Source organism: Oncorhynchus mykiss, chromosome 18 (genome assembly GCF_013265735.2).
Source record: "Oncorhynchus mykiss isolate Arlee chromosome 18, USDA_OmykA_1.1, whole genome shotgun sequence".
Lineage (NCBI taxonomy): Eukaryota > Metazoa > Chordata > Actinopteri > Salmoniformes > Salmonidae > Oncorhynchus > Oncorhynchus mykiss.
The window spans coordinates 48,550,372-48,574,189 of record NC_048582.1 but is presented as its reverse complement, the minus strand read 5'-3'; the positions used below and the strand labels follow the sequence as shown (position 1 = coordinate 48,574,189).

Here is a 23,818-nt window from a genome sequence, read left to right as displayed (position 1 = left end):
CAATAATGTAAAAAAAAATCCCCGTTGCCTAGATATTTCCATATATTGTACATGGCACATGGCATTTCTCTTCTGATGAAAACAATGGCTTATATTCTGTGATAAAACACTTAACAGGGTGTATTTAAAGTTTTGCAAAAGGTGGTCTAAGATATGCTCAGGTACTTGTTCAGAATTTCTGTAAATGTACTTGAGCATTTGATCATTGCTGAACTGCTATAGATACGTTTCAACACAGATTCAAACATTGCTTGTACGTGATTAAGAAACTGCAATGGCATCTAGAGATCTGTGTCTTGGTGAATCTGATTGATACGGATTGTGTTTTTCAGTGATCACATGGCACTAGAGGGGTTGATGTTTTCCCCATGCCTACGCTTCCTCTTTGGCCTGCTCTGAAATACAGAGAGGGATTGATCCAAAAAAGATAGAGAGTGGGATCAGAAACATTTTTAGAGAGATACGGAGCAGCTTAGATGGAGGGAGTAAATGATATAATGGCACCGGATGGAAAGGATAGTGTTCCACAGGCCATATGAATCAAAGCCATCATCTCTCTTTATGCCATATGAAAGAGGGATGAGGAGGAGGAGGAAGTAGAGAAAGAGAGGCTGAGAGGGAGGAGGTGTGAACTGTAATTAAAGCCTAAAGAAAAGCTGTGTGACTTTCACAGGGTCACGCTGAGCTCTGAGGGGTGCAACGGTCTCTATGGAGTTCCATCAAATGTATATAGCCTATTATTTCTATCAAGTGTGTGTGTGTGTGTGTGTGTGTGTGTGTGTGTGTGTGTGTGTGTGTGTGTGCGTGCGTGCGTGCGTGCGTGCGTGTGTGTGTGTGCGTGCGTGTGTCTGTGCGTGCGTGCGTGTGTGTGTGTGTGTGTGTGCGCGCGTCTCTGCATGGCTCCCTGCATCTGGTTACTTGTTATTCCATGCGTTTTTCCACCCTAGTTACATTTTTTACAAGAAGAAAAAGCATATGAAGAATGACTTGCAGCATTTTCCTGTGTCCCTGCTTCAGAAGTCAGCAGACCGTGTGTGGTTTCTGTTGGCAGCAGGCACTGCAGATGACACCCGTGGTGGGGTCCAAACATTGCATAGGCCATGAGCCTTAATGAGAAATTCTGGGATTTCACTGCACAACGAAATGGTACACAAGAAGAATAAACAGAATATAAATTATAATTGGGTTGTAATATGTGTTCTGGTTCTTGTTCACATGACTGACTGAGACACGCTTGGAGATGTGTGTGTGTGTGTCCGTGTTCGTGTGTGCGTGCGTGCGTGCGTGCGTGCGTGCGTTTTTGTCTGAGCTGTTCTGAATGTTTATTCTCACCCTTCGAAGATGTGATGGAGATTGTCATGGAGACCTTGTGGATGTTATGACATTATTGTTATCACATGACAGACATTTATAAGAATCTATCTGCACCGTCTGGAAATATCTAGAAAAGAACAAGACGTCTGGTGTGTCTGGTGGTTAACAAAACGACATCATTTTTCATCAAATTCAAATACATGTCCCTTCTCCATCCCTAAGAAAAACATGTATCTGTGAAGCAAGGGTCTTGGTGTCAGCCCTAAAGGAATAATTGTTCCTACAACAACAGAAAGCATTGACATAACCTCTTACAGCAGGTCGGCTTCTCTGATAGGACAAAAAGTGCCTCCTCTAGAAGTCTTCATTAAATGTTCATATCCCTGTAAGGTATTGATCTGGCGTTTTCCCTCTTATTTCCAACAGACAATACCTACTCTCTAGGCTTGGGTGATATACCTTTTATACCGTATACCAGGTTATTTTGACATTTTAATACTGTTTAAAAAATATAAATGTATACTATTTTTTTTTTGGGGGGGGGGGGGAGGGGGGACACCAACTGCTTATAACTATAAGAAATCTAAAATGAGTTAAATAAATGATGTCCAGCTCAGGGTTCCAGCTACGCATTTGGTTTGCTAAATGAATAGCTTATGTGGCTAGATGTCAAGATTATTGCTTCCAGCAGAAACATTCAATCCCCTCTTGGATCAAGATCTTTTTTTTTTATAGTGCCCCTCTTGTGCACATTCGGTAATACTGTCTACCCTGGTATGGTAGAGAAACGGTATGACGATATGAAAGTCTGGATACCGCCCAACACTAATACCCTCGCTTTCTCTCTTTTACTCTCTTTCTCCATTGGAGTTCCTCTCCACTTCACATTTGGGAACGTTAGTGGTGGTTGTTGTGTGCGTGGGTGTGTGAGTGACGGAGTGAGTGAGTGAGTGAGTGAGTGAGTGAGTGTGTGTGTGTGTGTGTGTGTGTGTGTGTGTGTGTGGGGGTGGGGGGGGGGGGGGGGTATGTGTGTGTGTGGTGGGCTGCTGGGTAGGGAAGGAAATAGGGATGGGAGCCATTGTGGAGCACTAATGAAACAATTTCACACAACAGCCTCTGCCTTGCAGTGCCAATCTCAGAATACTCTCCGCTTCGGAACTGTGTGTGCTGCGAAGTATGGTCAGAGAGATAAATTATGCTCTGCATCATACTACCTCCACCCTCCATCTTACCACCCTTATATTATACCAGCCCCATGACAGAGTGGAGTGGATGGGGAAAGAGGGAAAGAGAGGAGATAGAGAGGACACAGGAGACAGAAAGAGGGGAGGAGAGGAGACCTAGTCTATGAAGATTAATGTATGCAGTAGATATCTTTGAGAGGTGATGTCCAAATTGCCTGGACACGGCATTTAGACAGTAGACAGGGCATTTACTTTTCATCGACTTGAAAAGGTCACAAGTCATACACTATAAATCAGAACATACATATGGAGATCTAGCCTATACCTCTAAAGCTCTGGCATATCATGATAAATGATAGGGCTTTATGGGTCTTTCAAAAGGAATTTGAATTTGCTGTATATAAACTCAGCAAAAAAATAATCGTCCCTTTTTCAGGACCCTATCTTTCAAAGATAAATCGTAAAAATCCAAATAACTTCTCAGATCTTCATTGTAAAGGCTTTAAACACTGTTTCCCATGCTTCAATGAACCATAAACAATTAATAAACATGTACCTGTGGAACGGTCATTAAGACACTAACAGCTAACAGATGGTAGGCAATTAAGGTCACAGTTATGAAAACTTAGGACACTAAAGAGGCGTTTCTACTGACTCTGAAAACACCAAAAGAAAGCTGCGCAGGGTCCCTGCTCATCTGCGTGAATGTAACTTAGGCATGCTGCAAGGAGGCATGAGGACTGCAGATGTGGCCAGGGCAATAAATTGCGATGTCCGTGCTGTTAGATGCCTAAGACAGCGATACAGGGAGACAGGACAGACAGATGATCGTCCTTGCAGTGGCAGACCATGTGTAACAACACCTGCACAGGATCGGTACATCCGAACATCACACCTGCGGGACAGGTACAGGTACAACAACTGCCCGAGTTGCCTCACGAATGTACAATCCCTACATAAGTGCTCAGACTGTCCACAATAGGCTGAGAGAGGCTGGACTGAGGGCTTGTAGGCCTGTTTTAAGGCAGGTCCTCATCAGACATCACAGGCAACAACTTCACCTATGGGCAAAAACCCACCATCACTGGACCAGACAGGACTGTCAAAAAGTGCTCTTCACTGACGAGTCCCGCTTTTCTCACCAGGGGAGATGGTCGGATTTGCGTCTATCGTCGAAGGAATGCGCGTTACACCGAGGCCTGTGCTCTGGAGCGGGATCGATTTGGAGGTGGAGGGTCCGTCATTGTCTGGGGCGGTGTGTCACAGCATCATCAGACTGAGCTTGGTGTCATTGCAGGCAATCTCAACGCTGTGCGTTATAGGGAAGACATCCAGCTCCTCATGTGGTACCCTTCCTGCAGATTCATCCTGACATGACCCTCCAGCATGACAATGCCACCAGCCATACTGCTCGTTCTGTGCGTGATTTCCTGCAAGACAGGAATGTCAGTGTTCTGCCATGACCAGCGAAGAGCCCGGATCTCAATCCCATTGAGCACGTCTGGGACCTGTTGGATCGAAGGTGAGGGCTACGGCCATTCCCCCCAGAAATGTCCGGGAACATGCAGTTGCCTTGGTGGAAGAGTGGGGTAACATCTCACAGCAAATCTGGTGCATTCCATGAGGAGGAGATGCACTGCAGTACTTAATGCAGCTTGGTGGCCACATCAGATACTGACTGCTACTTTAGATTTTAACCCCCACCCCCCTTTGTTCAGGGACACATTATTCCATTTCTGTTAGTCACATGTCTGTGGAACTTGTTCAGTTTATGTCTCAGTTGTTGAATCTTGTTATGTTTATACAAATATTTACATATGTTAAGTTTGCTGAAAAAAAATGCAGTTGACAGTGAGAGGATGTTTCTTTTTTTGCTGAGTATATATAAATGTATATATATATTCTCGCATTTTGTTACATCACAGCCTCATCCTGAAATGGATTAAATACATGTTTTCCTCATCATTTACCCCACTATGTCCCATAATGTCAAAGTGAAAACAGGTTTTTAGATTTTTTTGCAAATGTGTTAAAAATAAAAAAAACAGAAATACCTTATTTACGTAAGTATTCAGACCCTTTGCTATGAGACTCGAAATTGAGCTCAGGTGCATCCTGTTTCCTTTGATTATCCTTGAGATGTTTTTAAAACTTGGTTGGAGTCCACTTATGGTAAATTAAATTGATTGGACATGATTTGGAAAGGCACACACCTGTCTATATAAGGTCCCACAGTTGACAGTGCATGTCAGAGCAAAAACCAAGCCATGAGGTCAAATAAATTGTCCGTTGAGCTCCGAGACCGGATTGTGTCAAAGCACAGATCTGGCGAAGTGTGCCAAAACATTTTTGCTTCATTGAAGGTCCCCAAGAACACAGTGGCCTCCATAATTTTTAAATGAAAGGAGTTTGGAACCACCAAACTGAGCAATCGGGGGAGAATGTCCTTGGTCAGGGAGGTGACCAAGAACCCGATGGTAACTCTGAGAGAGGTCCAGAGTTCCTCTGTGAAGATGGGAGAGCCTTCCAGAAGACCAATCATCTCTGCAGCAGTATACCAATCAGGCCTTAATGTTAGACTGGCCAGACAAAGCTACTCCTCAGTAAAATGCACAAGACAGCCCGCTTGGAGTTTGCCAAAAGCACCTAAAAGACTCTCAGACCATGAGAAACTAGATTCTCTGGTCTGATGAAACCAAAATTGAACTCTTTGTCCTGAATGCCAAGCATCACGCCTGGAGGAAACCTAGCACCATCCCTACGGTGAAGCATATTGGTGGCAGCATCATGCTGTGGGGATGTTGTTCAGTGGCAGGGACATGGAGACTAGTCAGGATCGAGGGAAAGATGAACAGAGCAAAGTACAGAGAGGAAATGGATGGAAACCTGCTCCAGAGCGCTCAGATTGGGGCAAATGTTCACCTTCCAACAGGACAATGACCCTAAGCACACAGCCAAGACAATGCAGGAGTGGCTTCAGGACAAGTCTCTGAATGTCCTTGAGTGGCCCAGCCAGAGCCCGGACTTGAACCCAATCGAACATCTCTGGAGAGATATTTTTTTTGCTTTTTCATTCTGGGGTATTGTGTGTAAATTGATGAGGGTGGGGGGGGGGGGGGGGGGGGGGGGGAGTAATCAATTTTAAAATAAGGCTGAAATGTAACAAAATGTGAAAAAATTCAAGGGGTCTGAATACTTTCCGAATGCACTGTAGTTACAGCTCTGGAGAAAATTACGAGAACACTGCAAAATTATCAGTTACTCTGGTTTTACTATTTATAGGTACTGTATGTGTTTGGGTAAAATTAACATTTTTGTTTTATTCTATAAACTATTGACAACATTTCTTCCTTATTCCAAATAAAAATATTGTAATTTAGAGCATTATTTTGCAGAAAATGGCAACTGGTCAAAAAAATAATAATTGTCAGACCTCAAATAATGCAAAGAAAATAAGTTCATATTAATTTCTAAAGAACACAATACTAATGTTTTAACTCAGGAAGAGTTCAGAAATCAATATTTGGTCGAATAACCATGATTTTCAATCACAGCTTTCATGCGTCTTGGCATGCTCTCCACCAGTCTTTCACATTGATGTTGGGTGACTTTATGCCACTCCTGGTGCAAAAGTTCAAGCAACTCGGCTTTGTTTGATGGCTTGTGACCATCCATCTTCCTCTTGATCACATTCCAGAGGTTTTCAATGGGGTTCAGGTCTGGAGATTGGGCTGGCCACGACAGGGTCTTGATCTGGTGGTCCTCCATCCACACCTTGATTGACCTGGCTGTGTGGCATGGAGTATTGTCCTGCTGGAAAAAACAATCCTCAGAGGTGGGGAACATTGTCAGAGCAGAAGGAAGCAAGTTTTCTTCCAGGACAACCTTGTACGTGGCTTGATTCATGCGTCCTTCACAAAGACAAACCTGCCCGATTCCAGCCTTTCGATGCACCCCCAGAACATCACCGATCCTCCTCCAAATGTCACAGTGGGTGCGAGACCTGGAGAGGCCTACAAGCCACAGTGTCTCGCAACCACTGTGAAATTTGGTGGAGGATCGGTAGTAAATTGTAAAACCGGAGAAACTGATAATTTTGCAGTGGTCTCTTAATGTTTTCCAGAGGTGCATATATACAGTATCAGTCAAACGTTTGGACACACCTCTATGATAGAACTGGCTCTCGTGAGGACCACCACAGGAAAGGAAGACCCAGAGTTACATAGTTATCAGCCTCTGAAATTGCAGCACAAATAAACGCTTCACAGAGTTCAAGTAACAGACTCACTGAAGCATGCATGACTGTGTGGTCACACTCTCCGTAGCCAATGTGAGCCGTACATGCAGAAAGGTGGCTAGACGGATCACCAGGACATTGTCCGCATGCTCGGACCAACTGGCAAGTGTTTTCACTGACATTTTCAATCTCTCCCTGGAACGAGTCTGTAATACCTACAGTTTATATTTCAAACAGACCACCATAGTCCCTGTGCTCACGTAAGCGAAGGTAACTCACGTCGGTAGTGCTTTGAAAGGCTGGTCATGTCTCATATCAACATCATCATGTCGGAAACACAAGACACACTTCAATTCGCATACCGCCCGAACATACAGTGAGGGAAAAAAGTATTTGATCCCCTGCTGATTTTGCACGTTTGCCCACTGACAAAGAAATGATCAGTATATAATTTTAATGGTAGGTTTATTTGAATAGTGAGAGACAGAATAACAATTAAAAAATCCATAAAAACGCATGTCAACATTTTTAGAAATTGATTTGCATTTTAATGAGGGAAATAAGTATTTGACCCCCTCTCAATCAGAAAGATTTCTGGCTCCCAGGTGTCTTTTATACAGGTAACGAGCTGAGATTAGGAGCACACTTTTAAAGGGAATGGTCCTAATCTCAGTTTGTTACCTGTATAAAAGACACCTGTTCACAGAAGCAATCAATCAATCAGATTCCTAACTCTCCACCATGGCCAAGACCAAAGAGTTCTCCAAGGATGTCAGGGACAGGATTGTAGACCTACACAAGGCTGGAATGGGCTACAAGACCATCGCCAAGCAGCTTGGTGAGAAGGTGATAACAGTTGGTGTGATTATTCGCAAATGGATGAAACACAAAAGAACTGAAAATCTCCCTCGGTCTGGGGCTCTATGCAAGATCTCACCGCGTGGAGTTGCAATGATCATGAGAGTGGTGAGGAATCCGCCCAGAACTACACGGGAGGATCTTGTCAATGATCTCAAGGCAGCTGGGACCATAGTCACCAAGAAAACAACTGGTAACACACTACGCCGTGAAGGACTGAAATCCTGTTTTCCTACTATTTTCCCTCATTGTATCCATGGATGACACAATCTCAATCACAGGCCACACTTCCCTATCCCACCTGGACAAAAGGAACACCTATGTGAAAATGCTCTTCATTGACTACAGCTCAGCGTTCAACACCATATTGCCCACGATGCTCATCACTAAGCTAAGGACCCTGGGACTAAACATCTCCCTCTGCAACTGGATCCTGGACTTCCTGACAGGCCGCCCACAGGTGGTAAGGGTAGTCAACCTGACGAAGATCCTTTTTGGATCTTAACATTGTCAATAATTCTGTGAATTGGGAGCTTTAACAGCATGGGCCTTCGTGTTCTATACTAGTATTTTTCTAGACCAGCACCTATGTTTTTAAGGATGTGCGTATTACCACAAACGTTCCTATAAAGGGTAGGAACCTGCCACGCTGATCCTCAACACTGGGGCCCCTCAGGGGTGCGTGCCTCCTACCTCCTGTACTCCCTGTTCACGCATAACTGCCTGGCCAAGCACAACTCCAACATATCATTAAGTTTGCTGACGACACAGCAGTGGTAGGCCTGATCACCGACAATGATGAGACAGCCTATAGGGAGGTCAGAGGTCTGGCAGTGTGGTGTCAGGACAACAACCTCTCCCTTAATGTGAGCAAGACAAAGGAGCTGATCGTGGATTATAGGAAAAGGAGGGCCGAACAGGCCCCATTAACATCAATGGGGCTGAAGTGGAGCGGTTCGAGAGTTTCAAGTTCCGTGGTGTCTATATCACCAACTAACTATCATCAAATCAAATCAAATTGTATTGGTCACTTACACATGGTTAGCAGATGTTAATGCAAGTGTAGAGAAATGCTTGTGCTTCAAGTTTCGACCGTGCAGTAATATCTAACAAGTAATCTAACAATTTCACAACAACTACCTTATACACACAATTTCAGATTCACAATTTTCAAACCATTTCAGTTTGTCCGTGATGTATACGCCGAGGAACTTAAAACTTTCCACCTTCTCCACTACTGTCCCATTGATGTGGATAGGGGGGTGCTCCCTCTGCTGTTTCCTGAAGTCCACGATCATCTCCTTTGTTTTGTTGACGTTGAGTGTGAGGTTATTGTCCGGACACCACACTCTGAGGGCTCTCACCTCCTTCCTGTAGGTTGTCGTTGTTGGTAATCAAGCCTATGATGCCATCAATCCACGGTTTCTGGTTGGGGAAGGTTTTAATACTCATTATGGGTACAACATCACCGGTGCACTTGCTAATAAACTCGCTCACCGAATCAGCGTATACATCAATGTTATTGTCTGAGGCTTTCCGGAACATATCCCAGTCCACGTGATCGAAGCAATCTTGAAGCATGGAATCCCATTGGTTGGACCAGCATTGAACAGACCAGAACATGGGCATTTCCTGTTTTGGTTTCTGTCTATAGGCTGGGAGCAACAAAATGGAGTTGTGGTCAGATATTGTCACGTTCTGACCTTTATTTCCTTTGTTTTGTATTTATTTAGTATGGTCAGGGCGTGAGTTGGGTGGGCAGTCTATGTTTGATTTTCTATGATTTGGGGATTTCTATGTTTCGGCCTAGTATGGTTCTCAATCAGAGGCAGGTGTCATTAGTTGTCTCTGATTGAGAATCATACTTAGGTAGCCTGGGTTTCACTGTGTGTTTGTGGGTGATTGTTCCTGTCTCTGTGTTTGCACCAGATAGGACTGTTTTGGGTTTTCACGTTTCTTGTATTCAGTTGTTCATGTGTACATTTACGTATTAAAAGAACCATGGACACTTACCACGCCGCATATTGGTCCTCCGATCCTTTTCGCCTCTCCTCTTCGGAAGAAGAGGAGGAAATCCCTTACAGAATCACCCACCAACCAAGGACCAAGCAGCGTGGTAAAAGACAGCGACGACAGCAGCAGCAGCAGCAACAACAGCGGCCAGCATCACAGGACTCCTGGACATGGGAGGACATACTGAACGGAGGACATACTCCTCGTGCTTATTATAAGCAGCGCGTTACTGGTCAGGCACCGTGTTATGCGGTTAAGCGCACGGTGTCGCCAGTACGTGTCCATAGCCCGGTGCGCTATAGGACAGCCCCCCGAGAGTGTCATGCGAGTGCGGGCATCGAGCCAGGGCGTATGGTGCCTGCTCAGCGGGTCTGGTCGCCGGTATGCAGTTTTGGTCCAGGGTATCCTGCGCCGGTTCTGCGTGCTGTGTCTCCGGGGCGCTGGGAGGGTGCAGTGCGTCCTCTGCCTGCGCTCCGCTCGTGCCGGGCCAATGTGGGAGTGGAGCCTAAGGGAGAGGTGCGGGTAGTAAGCAATAGATCTCCAGTGCTTACCCACAGCCCGGTTCAACCTGTGCCTGCACTCTGGAGGGTCCGTGCTAGAGTAGTTGTCCAGCCTGGGGAAGTGGTGCCAAGGTTGCGCACCAGAGCTCCAGTGCTCCCCCACAGCCCGGTCCTTCAGGTGCCTCCTCCTAACACCAAGCCTCCTGAAGGTCTCCCCAGCCTGGTGTTTCCTGTGGCAGCTCCACGCACCAGGCTGTCTCTCTGTCTCCTCCCTGCAGGTGGTCCCGCCTGTCCGGCACTGCTGCAGGAGTCTCTCCGGCGCTAGAGCCCCTCAGCCCAAAGGCGCCAGAGCCCCTCAGCCCAGAGGCGCCAGAGCCGCCGCCCCTCTGTCCCGAGCCGCTGCCCCTCTGTCCCGAGCCGCCGCCCCTCTGTCCATTGAGAAGGGTTGCCATGGTTAGGAAGCCACGGAGGCGGACAATGAGGCGGACTAAGACAATGGTGAAGTGGGGTCCGCGTCCCGCGCCAGAGCTGCCACCGCGGACAGACGCCCACCCAGACCCTCCCCTATAGGTTAAGGTTTTGCGGCCGGAGTCCGCACCTTTGGGGGGGGGGGGGGGGGGGGGGGTACTGTCACGTTCTGACCTTTATTTCCTTTGTTTTGTATTTATTTAGTATGGTCAGGGCGTGAGTTGGGTGGGCAGTCTATGTTTGATTTTCTATGATTTGGGGATTTCTATGTTTCGGCCTAGTATGGTTCTCAATCAGAGGCAGGTGTCATTAGTTGTCTCTGATTGAGAATCATACTTAGGTAGCCTGGGTTTCACTGTGTGTTTGTGGGTGATTGTTCCTGTCTCTGTGTTTGCACCAGATAGGACTGTTTTGCGTTTTCACGTTTCTTGTATTTAGTTGTTCATGTGTACATTTACGTATTAAAAGAACCATGGACACTTACGACGCCGCATATTGGCCCCGATCCAGGAGGAAATCCCTTACAGATATGCCGACAGGAGGGCGAGGGAGGGCTTTGTATGTGTCGCGGAAGTTAGAGTAGCAATAATCCATAATGCTGCCAGCCTGGGTCGCACATTCGATATGCTGATAACATTTAGGGAGCCTTGTTTTCATATTAGCTTTGTTAAAATCCCCAGCTACAATAAATGCAGCCTCAGGATATATGGTTTCCAGTTTACATAGAGTCCAATGAAGTTCTTTCAGGGCCGTCGAGGTGTCTGCTTGTGGGGGGTATACATGGCTGTGATTATAATCGAAGAGAATTCTCTTGGTAGATAATGCGGTCTGCATTGGATTGTAAGGAATTCTAGGTCAGGTGAACAAAAGGACTTGAGTTCCTTTATGTTGTTATGATCACACCACGACTCTTTAACCATAAGGCAACACCCCCGCCCTTCTTCTTACCATAGAGATGTTTGTTTCTGTCGGCGAGATGCATGAAGAAACCGGGTTGGCTGTACCGACTCTGTTAACATATCCCGAGTGGGCCATGTTTCTGCGAAACTGAGAAAGTTGGAAGGCAACCCTTGCTCGAATTTGTTGTCAAGAGACTGGACATTGGCGAGTAGTATACTCGGGAGCGGTGAGCAATGTGCCCGTCTACGGAGCCTGACCAGAAGACCGCTCCGTCTGCCCCTTCAGCGGGGCCGTTGTTTTGGATCGACTACTGGGATTAAATCCATTGTCCTGGGTGGTGGTCCAAACAGAGGATCCGCTTCGGGAAAGTCGTTTTCCTGGTCATAATGGTGGTAAGTTGACGTTGCTCTTATATCCAATAGTTCTTCCCGGCTGTATGTAATAAGACTTATTTCCTGGGGTAACAATGTAAGAAATGATACATACAAAAAAACTAAATACTGCATAGTTTCCTAAGAACGAGAAGTGAGACGACCATCTCTGTCGGCGCCATGTGTGTGTCGTGGTTCAAACATACCGAGAGTGTCGTGAAGAGGACATGACAACACCTTTTCCCCATCAGGAGACTGAAAAGATTTGGTATGGGTCCCCAGATCCTCAAAAATTCCTACAGCTGCACCATCGAGATCACCTTGACCGGTTGCATCACTGCCTGGTACGGCATCTGACCATAAGGCGCTACAGAGCTGAGTGGTGCGACCCAGTACATCACTGGGGCCAAGCTTCCTGACATCCAGGAACCGATATATACTAAACAGTGTCAAAGGAAGGCTAAAAACATTGTCAAAGACACCAGTCACCCAAGTCATAGACTTGCTATCGCACGGCAAGCGGTACCGGACCGTCAAGTCTAGGACGAAAAGGCTCCGTAACAGCTTCTACCCCCAAGACATAAGACTGCTGAGCAATTAATCAAATGGCCCCCCGAACTATTTACATTATAGTTATGTAATTTTCTTATTACATTAAAAAAACATTTTGTTTTTACTCTAGTTTATATAGTGAATATTTCCTTAACTCTATTTATTGAATTGTATTGTTGGTTAAGGGCCTTACACAGTAAGGTCTACCTGTTGTATTCAGCACGTGACAAATACAATTGTATTTATTTTGAAGTAACAGACACATCTCAACATCAACTGTTCAGAGGAGAATTGCTCCAAAGAAACCACTTCTAAGGACACCAATATTAAGAAGAGACTTGCTCGGGCAAGAAACATGAGCAATGGATGTTAGACCAGTGGAACTCTGTCCTTTGGTCTGATGAGTCCAAATTTGAGATTTGTGGTTCCAACCGCTGTGTCTTTGTGAGACGCAAAGTAGGTGAACGGATGATCTCTGCATGTGTAGTTTCCACCGTGAAGCATAGAGGAGGAGGTGTGACGGTGTGGGGTGATTTACTGGTGACACTGTCAGTGATTTATTTAGAATTCAAGGCACACTTAACCAGCATGGCTACCACAGCATTCTGCAGCGATACGCCATTCCATTCTGGTTTGCGCTTAGTGGGACTATCATTTGTTTTTCTACAGGACAATGACCCAACACACCTGTGTAAGGGCTATTTGACTAAGAAGGAGAGTGATGTAGTACAGTATCAGATGACCTGGCCTCCACAATCACCTGACCTCCACCCAATTGAGATGGTTTGGGATGAGTTGGACCGCAGAGGGAATGAAAAGCAGCCAACAAGTACTCAGGATATGTGGGAACTCCTTTTGGAAAATCATTCCAGGTGAAGCTGGTTCAGAGAATTAATATATTTTGATTTGTTTAACACTTTTTTGTTTACTACATGATTCCATATGTGTTTAATAGTTGTCTTCACTATTATTCTATAATGTAGAAAATAGTTAAAATATGACAAACATTGAATGAGAAGGTGTGTCCAAACTTTTGACTAGTACTGTATATATCACTTTCTGTCCATCTCATCCTGTCATCTTCCTCCTGTCCTCCACTTTGTCTTCTCATCTTCTCCTCTCCTGCCTTTGAGTTGTGTTTGGAAGGTGGCCAGTTTAATACAGCTGGTTAGTTCTATATTTGTCTAAGCTTTCCAGTATATATTGGGCTGAGCTGATTCAGTTGATGGTTATTTTAAGTTTTTCAATAAGCCTACGGTAGATACACAATTTGGCGGGCGCTGAAATGTGAAAGCAGTGAAAGAGATAGGAATTGGAATTACATACATTCATGTTTTATTATGTAGTAAAAACAATCTATTTTGTAGGGATTGGATGGTACGTGTGATTCTAATTGATATGCCACTGTTGGCGTGGAGTTATGTGTCATCAGAGATGGCAGCGGTCGGTGCGTCCTTCAGTCTCTGATCCTGAGGCAGTCATTAAGTTGAAATAACCAATGTCCTTTGAGATGAATCATTCCCGATTGAGTGTTTTAGTTATTCACATTTGTAGTTAGAGTCACATTTGTTTTAACAGGATTATAAACTGTTGCCAGGAAATAGTGTGTGGGTGGGGGGTGGGTTAGAGGAAGAGATAAGGAAGCTTCAGGATTTAGTGTTTTATCTACAGGGTCTACAAGCTGGGGATGTTGTTCAACATTTTGCCTCTCATACCTTTAAAGTTCAGAGGCATCTGTTCTTAGAGGCATCTCTCTCTCTCTCCCTCCCCCCCCCCTCTCTCTCTCTCTCTCTCTCTCTCTCTCTCTCTCTCTCTCTCTCTCTCTCTCTCTCTCTCTCTCTCTCTCTCTCTCTCTCTCTCTCTCTCTCTCTCTCTCTCTCTCTCTCTCTCTCTCTCTCTCTCTCTCTCTCTCTCTCTCTCTCTCTCTCTCTCTCTCTCTCTCTCTACTACCTCTAAGACATGTCAGCAGCGACAGCTAGGGGCTTAATGAAGGTATTTTGGGCCCTTTCCAGCCATGTGAAAGGTAGCCCCATCGGTGTGTGATTCAATGTTTTCAATCTGTATGTTTACAACCTGATCTGTGTGTGTGTATGTGTGTGTGAGTGTGTGGCCGTGTGCTATCTGTTCAATTAGCTAAAGACTAATGGCTGCCACATGGGGAGAGAATGGCACTTTGGTTGCTGTTGTCTCTGGACAGTTTAAACGTCAGAAAGTGCTCTGCTATCACGGCTCAGGCTAAGACCCAGATGCAGACACAGGAGGCGGATAGTACGAGTCTCAGAGTTTATTACAATACAAGGGGCAGGCAATCGTTAAGTCAAGGAAGGCAAAGAGTCAGAATCCAAATCAGAGTCAGGCAGGTACAGGACGGCAGTGAGGATCAGGGTCAGGACATGCAGAAAAGTCAGAACTGGGAAGACTAGAAAAAGCAAAAACTAGAGTACAGGAACACGCTGGTAGGACTTGATGGGACAAGACGAACTGGCAACAAACTTAAAACGCAGGTATAAATAAACATAAGGTAATGGGAGACACCTGGTGGGGGATGCAAACAATCACAAGACAGGTGAAACAGATCAGGGTGTGACAGCTGCTTCTGGTGTCACGTCACCTTTATTTCCTTTGTTTTGTCTTTATTTAGTATGGTCAGGGCGTGAGTTGGGGTGGGCAGTCTATGTTAGTTTTTCTATATTTTATATTTCTGTGTCTGGCCTGATATGCTTCTCAATCAGAGGCAGCTGTCTATCGTTGTCCCTGATTGAGAACCATATTTAGGTAGCCTGTTTTCCGTGTGAATGTTTGGTTTCGGTTTTCGTTCGTTCACTTTATTGTTTTGTATTTCAGTGTTCAGTTCAGTTCGTTTCATTAAATATTACATCATGAACACTTACCACGCTGTGCTTTGGTCCTCCTCTCTATCTCCAGACAACATCCGTTACAGAAACACGCATCACAAGAGGACCAAGCAGCGTGGTAACGGGCAGCAGCAGCAGCGGCCGAAAACACAAGACTCCTGGACTTGAGAGGAGATTTTGGACGGCAAGGGACCCTGGGCACAAGCAGGGGAATATCGCAGCCCTAAAGCAGAGCTGGAGGCAGCGAAAGCGGAGAGGCGCCGGTATGAGGAGGCAGCACGGCAGCGCGGCTGGAAGCCCAAGAGGCAGTCCCAAAAATTTATTGGGAGGGGGCACACGGGGAGTGTGGCAAAGTCAGGTAGGAGACCTGAGCCAACTCCCTGTGCTTACCGGAGAGCGAGAGGGACCGGGCAGGCACCGTGTTATGCGGTGGAGCGCACTGTGTCCCCGGTGCGTGTGCATAGCCCGGTGCGGTACATTCCAGCTCCTCGTATCGGCCGGGCTAGAGTGGGCATCGAGCCAGGTGCCATGAAGCCGGCTCTACGCATCTGGTCTCCAGTGCTTCTCCTCGGGCCGGCGTACATGGCACCAGCCTTACGCATGGTGTCCCCGGTTCGCCAGCACAGCCCAGTGCGGGCTATTCCACCTCGCCGCACTGGCCTGGCTACAGGGAGCATTCAACCAGGTAAGGTTGGGCAGGCACAGTGCTCAATAGCTCCAGAGCCGTCAACCAGCCGGGAGCCGCCGGAGCCGTAGGCCAGCCGGGAGCCGCCGGAGCCGTCAGCCAGCCGGGAGCTTCCGGAGCCGTCAGCCAGCCAGGAGCTGCCAGAGCCGTCAATCAGCCAGGAGCTGCCAGAGCCGTCAGCCAGCCGGGAGCTTCCGGAGCCGTCAGCCAGCCAGGAGCTGCCAGAGCCGTCAATCAGCCAGGAGCTGCCAGAGCCGTCAGCCAGCCAGGAGCTTCCAGAGCCGTCAGCCAGCCAGGAGCTGCCAGAGCCGTCCTTCACTCCGGCGCTGCCGGAGTCTCCCGCCTGTCCGGTGCTGCCGGAGTCTCCCGTCCATCCGGGACCCATGGCTAGGGTCCCCAGTCGGAGGTCGGGGGGGGGGGGGGGGGGGGTTTGAGGAGGCGGACAAAAACTGTGGTGAAGTGGGGTCCACGTCCCGCGCCAGAGCCTCCACCGCGCCAGAACCATATTTAGGTAGCCTGTTTTCCGTGTGAGTGTTTGGTACACACCACACTGTTTTGGTTTTCGTTCGTTCACTTTATTGTTTTGTATTTCAGTGTTCAGTTACTTACCACTTACCACGCTGCGCTTTGGTCCTCCTCTCTATCTCCAGATGACATCCGTTACATCTGGTCTGTTTTCTGTTATTAGTAAACACACATTCATAATTTATTCTTACAATCCTTTCCACTGTTAATTTTAGCAAAAATTACAGAAGTTTGTCATAATTTTGTTCATGTGAATATTTAATTGGATTACTCGGCTCAGACACACACACACCTTAGATACATACAAATGCACAAATGACTGTTCTAATTGCATGGGCTAGGCTTTACGTTGCATGAAAAGCTCATTTGGGCACATTGTGTGTGTGTGTGTAGCAGAGGAGCATAGGAAGGAAGAGTTAATGAGGGAATTCAGTGGAACGTATCTGATGATGGTGACATTCACTTCCTGAAACCAAGCAAGGCGTCCTCCATGGAGGAGATACTTTTTATAAGGCTAAGCCATGGGTAATGCCTTCCCTCTCCTCCTCCTCCTCCTCTACTTTTCCTCTCCACAGCCTGAGCAGCGGATGGCTAGCACAACAACCAGCAATTAAGCTGCTTACACACCCGGAAACACACAGCTCACTGGCGGATACAGGGAGGAGGGGACTAGGGGAAAAGGGGATGAGGGCAGGGACAGGGAGGAGATTGGGGGGGATATGTGTTAGTCAGTTGGAAGAAAAGGGGGAAAGTAGTCCCCAAATTAGCAGACGCGTCTCCCTTAAAGACCAGAGGAGAAAGAGAAACTGTCTTGGTTGTTTATTGCAAAGGGAATGCTTTCTGCCAGGCTACTGTTTCAAACAGGATAAAACTTAGTTCAAATTAAAAAACGAAACAGACGGGTTTCCCAAACAGAACACAAAGGAGAACAAGGGCGACTGGTGTGTGTGTACGTGTGTTTCGGCCAGCTAGGCGGGATGCCTTTTAAGCAGGGTCTGGCATAGATTCAGAGTGGCTCTTTAACACGAGTCCTGTTCAGTGTTCTGCTCCTGCCAAGGCCTAATATGATCAGTTAGCACGATGGCAGCACAATGGTGTAGCCGGGGACAGCTAGCTTCCTTCCTCCTCTGGGTACATTGACTTCAATACAAATTCTAGGAGGCTCATCGTTCCAACCCCCTTCCATAGACTTACACAGTAATTATGACAACTACCAGAGGAGGTCCTCCAGCCCATCAGAGCTCTTGCAACATGAACTTACATGTCCACCCAATCAAAGGATCAGATAATTAATTTAGTACTGAAAGCATAAGCTACAGCTAGCTAGCACTGCAGAGTATAAAATGTGGTGAGTAGTTGACTCAAAGAGAGAGAAAAACAATAGTTTAACAGTTGTTTAATAAATTAATATCTTCGAAAATGAAGGAGAAGCAAGAGAGAAATAGAGAGAGAGAGAGAGTGTTATTTTTTCTCTCACTTTTTTTCACCTTCAGTTTCACTTAACGTTACTTAGCTAGCAAATGCAGCTAGATAGTTTAGCCTACTGAAACACCCAGCTCAAACAAAATGATCCTATGATAGCTAGCTGGCTATGACTTCCACTGGAACCTCGTAGAAAGAGGAGGAAGGGAAGTGCTACTAAGGTACACAATAGTACATTTTGGTAGATAGGTGCTCTTTGGTAAAAGGGGTAAATTGGTCATCAAAAAGAAAGGAGGACCAAGGCACTCTTTATATAATTAATTAAAATGCCTTTATTAGTATGGCATGTTCAATAGAAACAACGTTTTTTTTAAACCGACATGTTTCAGCTGCATGGCCTTCGTCAGGGAGTACACAAAAAAAAAAAAAAAGGAATACAATGTCCTCTTTTGAACAGCTTTTCCAACTAGCCCTAATTGGAAGAGGGAGTGGTTAATGACATAACTTTAGCTAATATTGTGACAATGATGTAGGTTGTTTGTAGATGTATCGCTTGGATAATTAGAGTATCATGTAGTAGCCTAAACCGCTGTTACATTGAACTGGGTAAATGGAATATGAATGACAGTCATCCAATATGCTGTAATAGAAGGCCAAAAAGTTTCCTCATCTCAAATGGCACTGACCACCACTGCTATGCACAATATGTCATGTAATGTATTGTCCATTATTTGGGCATAGTAGATATGCAGCATTTAGTGATTGTGTTTCATGTAGGACCATTGTGTTCTCGGTTATTATGTAGCTGCTGGCTTTAAAGCCTGTGGTTGATATGATTAGAGCTGAGAGAGGGTACTATGAATTGGGATGATGAGCTTGACAGGGTGGTGAAGGTCACCTTCACTCACTGTCTGGCTGAGAGCCCCCCCCCATGCACACACGCACCCTCCCCGCCATCCCCATCAGCTGTGATGGTGCCACGACCTCCCTCCTCTGGCACCACCGCCACCGCCTGTCATCTCAGCCCTATTTCAGTGACCTGTAGCCGGTCTGCTATTTTCACACCACAGGGCTAATGGGGCCAAATGACCATAGCTCTTTCCCAAATGGCACCCTATTCCCTATGAGCCCTGGTCAAAAGTAGTGCACTATATAGGGTGACATTTGGGATGCATCCCATTGATTCCCCAGGGGAAAATGAACAGGAGGACAAAAGAGGTACACTCAGCCAGACATGGTCATGGGGCTCCTACACTCAGCCAGGCCCTGTCGCCATGCTGCAATACCACCTAGACTACCACTATTACATGTTATTTGAACAGAAAATATGGCTTTTAGCTTGTCGAAATCTACAGTTTTTTGATGTAGGCATTTAATAGTCTGCCTGTGATGTCATGTGAGTGCCCATAGTGGCAGTGCTGCTGTTGTCCCTCTAATAGAGCTCATTATTCATTGTGTCTTTGAGAACAATTTTCGCTTACACTTCCCAAAGAAAACAGTAAAGCTACGAGGTATGGATTTTCTTTGTCATTTCATTGATCCCCTCAAAAAAGTGGTACCCGAACAAAAACAAACTCAGAAATATTAATTTTTTCAGTTATTTACTGTATGTACACTGCATGACCAAAAGTATGTGGACACCTGCTTGACGAACATCTCATTCCATTATCATGGGCATTCATATGGAGTTGGTCCCCCCTTTGCTGCTATAACAGCCTTCACTCTTCTGGGAAGGCTTTCTGCTAGATGTTGGAACATTGCTGTGGGGACTTGCTTCCATTCAGCCACAAGAGCATTACTGATGTTGGGTGATTAGACCTGGCTCGCAGTCGGCGTTCCAATTCCTCCCAAAGATGTTCGATGGGGTTGAGGTCAGGGCTCTGTGCAGGCCAGCCAAGTTCTTCCACACCGATCTCAACAAACCATTTCTGTTTGGACCTCACTTTGTGCACAGGGGCCTTGTCATCCCCAAACTGTTGCTACAAAGTTGGAAGCACAGAGTCATCTAGAATCTCATTGTATGCTGTGGCGTTAAGAATTCCCTATACTGGAACTAGAGCCTATCCCTAACCATGAAAACCAGTCCCAGACCATTATTCCTTCTCCACCAAAATTTACAGTTGGCACTAGGCATTGGGGCAGGTAGCCAGATTAGTCCTTCAGACTGCCTGATGGTGAAGCGTGATTCATCACTCCAGAGAACGCGTTTCCACTGCTCCAGAGTCAACTCCAGCCGATGCTTGGCATTGCGCATGGTGATCTTAGGCTTGTTTGCAGCTGCTCTGCCATGGTAATCCATTTAATGAAGCTCCCGACTAACAGTTCTTGTTCTAACGTTGCTTCCAGAGGCAGTTTGGAACTTGGGAGTGAGTGTTGCAACCAAGGATTTGTATGCCCTACGCATTTCAGCACTCAACGGTCCCGTTCTGGGATCTTTTATGGCCTACCACTTTGCAGCTCAGCTGTTGTTTCCACTTCACTATAACAGCACTTACAGTTGACCGGGGCAGCTCTTCAGTAATGCCAATGTTTGTCTATGGAGATTGAATGGCTGTGTGCTCGATTTTATACACCTATCAGCAACGGGTGGGGCTGAAATAGTCGAATGCACAAATTTGAAGGGGTGTCCACATACTTTTGTATATATAGTGTATATTCTTCTAGGTTGAATAGCAGGGCAATAGACTTTGACCCACAAAGACTGTTTGAGTTTTAAATTGGTTGAACGCAATGGTAAATTATTTCTTCACTATTGATGCCTTCTAATCACCACTTCCCCTCTCTTTCTTTCCCCTACAGCTGGCTGTACCTTTGACGAGGACTCCGACCCTGGGTTGTGTGAGTACAAGCAGGGACAGGAGGACGACTTTGACTGGCAGCTGATGAGGACATACAACTGGCCACACACCTCCCCAGACCTGCTGCGAGGTAAATCTCAACGCTGTTCCAATGTGGTTTATAACCTTAGGTCTTCATCTTCTTATATTTCTGATTCAATTAATTTAATTTCTGATGTATGTTTTAGCAAAGGATCCCAGAAACTCTATCCCCTTGTCCAAATGCACACTTCACAGTGCCACAGCCATACTCTTTGTTGTGGATTATTGGGACAGTTGGACTATGTTGTTTGGGCCTAAGGCTGTGGCGGTCATGACATTTTGTCAGCTGGTTATTGTCATGCAAAAGACTGCCGGTCTCATGGTAATTGACCATTAATTAACATGAACAACTTTAGCATCTCCAGGCCACGTATACAAGCCGCATACAAGCTGCTGATGTGTACCTTTGGAACATCTGCTTTTAAAAGTCTAATAAATCAATGTGATATACACCATCACAATAAATCCATTATTTATTTTAGTCATCACAGGAAAAGGAGCAACACCTTCTCACCATTGAAAGTCAGGTCTAAAGTAAAGACTGATTAAGTGCGCATGTAAAGTGGCAATGTTGAGCGTAAAAGTGATCATTTGAAACAGGCCCTATAAGCTAGATTTAGAGTTATTTGGCAGCTTTAGTTGTGAACAATACAAAACATTAGAATGTCTTAGAAATCAAAATATGGGCTGCATGGTGCAACTGTTGGCTAAGATGGTGCTCTGTTCCTTGCCTCAGGCTGCACAGCTGTTCTCTCATCAAGTGATCATATTTTCACCCATCAGACTATTCTCAATTTAATCTTGTCTTTACTAATATATCAAATTCGTTTTAGAATGGCCCATTATCAAATGGGCAGGAACAGGGGTAGAGGAAAAAGGACATGTCATCATATACTCGAATAGCGAATGGAAGCTGCTCGCTTTCCTGAGGGTCCTTTTTTCAATAATGCTAGATAGGCTACTTCGGTTTTACAGCAGAGCTGTGCTTAATATGAGCAGCTACTGAAATAAATATAAGAACACTTATTTCACTTCATGCACCAAGCACTGCTTGAGGAACTGCTCAACAGGTGGAATTCCGCAAAAACTGTATGGCATGGGCTCGCCAACCTTGTTCCTCCACCTACCCAGAGCTTCATTTGGGAAACCAAGTGAAATCTGTTTGGGAAAATCCATAGTAACATGTATTCGCAACAAAACATATTTCACTAAACTGTTGTCAGTCTGTCTGCGTGCTCAATAACTGAATAAAGGAAAGGTAATGTGTCAGCCTATTAATTATGAAAATACAAAAAATGCCCAATTACTAGGCTATTCAAAATCATATATAAATTCACTATCATTGTAAGCTAACTGTGAACCAACAGCAACATTTACACTTGTGGATATACATTTTGGAGCATAATATCATTCTATTTTTATTTAACCTTTATTTAACTTCTTGCTCCTACCTGAGACGCAGATGTCTCATCTAGACACCTGGAAATGCAAATGCGCTACGCTAAATGCTAAATGTACTCGTTAAAACTCAAACGTTCATTAAAACACACATGCAGGGTATTGAATTAAAGCTGCACTCGTTGTGAATCTAGCCAACAAGTCAGATTTTTAAAATGCTTTTCGGCGAAAGCATGAGAAGCTATTATCTGATAGCATGCAACACCCCAATATACCTGAAGGGGACGTAAACAAAAGAATTAGCGTAGCCGGCGCTACACAAAACGCAGAAATAAAATATAAAACATTCATTACCTTTGATGATATTATTTGTTGGCACTCCTATATGTTCCATAAACATCACAATTGGGTCTTTTTCCCGATTAAATCCATCCATGTATGCCCAAAATATCCATTTGTATAGCCTGTCTGGTTCAGGAAAAAAGCTCCCTTCCACAACGCAACGTCATTTTTTAAAATTATATAAGTTGCCTATATTCTTTGACAAAACACTTCAACCTACTTTTGTAACCCAACTTTAGGTATTTGTAAACGTTAATAAGCGATCAAATTGATCACTGGGCGATCTGTATTCAATAGCAGCTACTCAAGAAAACGATGTCCTTTGTCTCTCTTCCAAAATCGATTGCTGTATGCTGGACGAAATGAAGGATCTATTTGTCATTACACAAAGGATTTTTGTCAATGAAAATGACGTTTTTGGCGACATCGTGTGTAAGTTGTAGGAACTGCAAGCTCCCTGCTATATACAGTGTCTTGCGAAAATATTCGGCCCCCTTGAACTTTGCGACCTTTTGCCACATTTCAGGCTTCAAACATAAAGATATAAAACTCTATTTTTTTGTGAAGAATCAACAACAAGTGGGACACAATCATGAAGTGGAACAACATTTATTGGATATTTCAAACTTTTTTAACAAATCAAAAACTGAAAAATTGGGCGTGCAAAATTATTCAGCCCCTTTACTTTCAGTGCAGCAAACTCTCTCCAGAAGTTCAGTGAGGATCTCTGAATGATCCAATGTTGACCTAAATGACTAATGAAGATAAATACAATCCACCTGTGTGTAATCAAGTCTCCGTTTAAATGCACATGCACTGTGATAGTCTCAGAGGTCCGTTAAAAGCGCAGAGAGCATCATGAAGAACAAGGAACACACCAGGCAGGTCCGAGATACTGTTGTGAAGAAGTTTAAAGCCGGATTTGGATACAAAAAGATTTCCCAAGCTTTGAACATCCCAAGGAGCACTGTGCAAGCAATAATATTGAAATGGAAGGAGTATCAGACCACTGCAAATCTACCAAGACCTGGCCGTCCCTCTAAACTTTCAGCTCATACAAGGAGAAGACGGATCAGAGATGCAGCCAAGAGGCCCATGATCACTCTGGATGAACTGCAGAGATCTACAGCTGAGGTGGGAGACTCTGTCCATAGGACAACAATCAGTCGTATATTGCACAAATCTGGTCTTTATGGAAGAGTGGCAAGAAGAAAGCCATTTCTTAAAGATATCCATAAAAAGTGTTGTTTAAAGTTTGCCACAAGCCACCTGGGAGACACACCAAACATGTGGAAGAAGGTGCTCTGGTCAGATG

The 23,818-nt window shown here is 45.2% G+C and overlaps 1 protein-coding gene across 8 annotated transcripts in view; it reads left to right on the top strand.

Moving 5' to 3' along the window:
* LOC110496838 (receptor-type tyrosine-protein phosphatase U) overlaps positions 1-23,818 on the top strand; it is a 269,433-nt gene that overhangs the window by 87,158 nt on the left and 158,457 nt on the right. For all 8 annotated transcript variants that reach the window (XM_036952973.1, XM_036952976.1, XM_036952974.1 and 5 more), the window contains exon 2: positions 20,684-20,812. In XM_036952973.1, the coding sequence (XP_036808868.1) occupies positions 20,684-20,812 (129 nt within the window). The remainder of the gene's footprint in view (positions 1-20,683; positions 20,813-23,818) is intronic.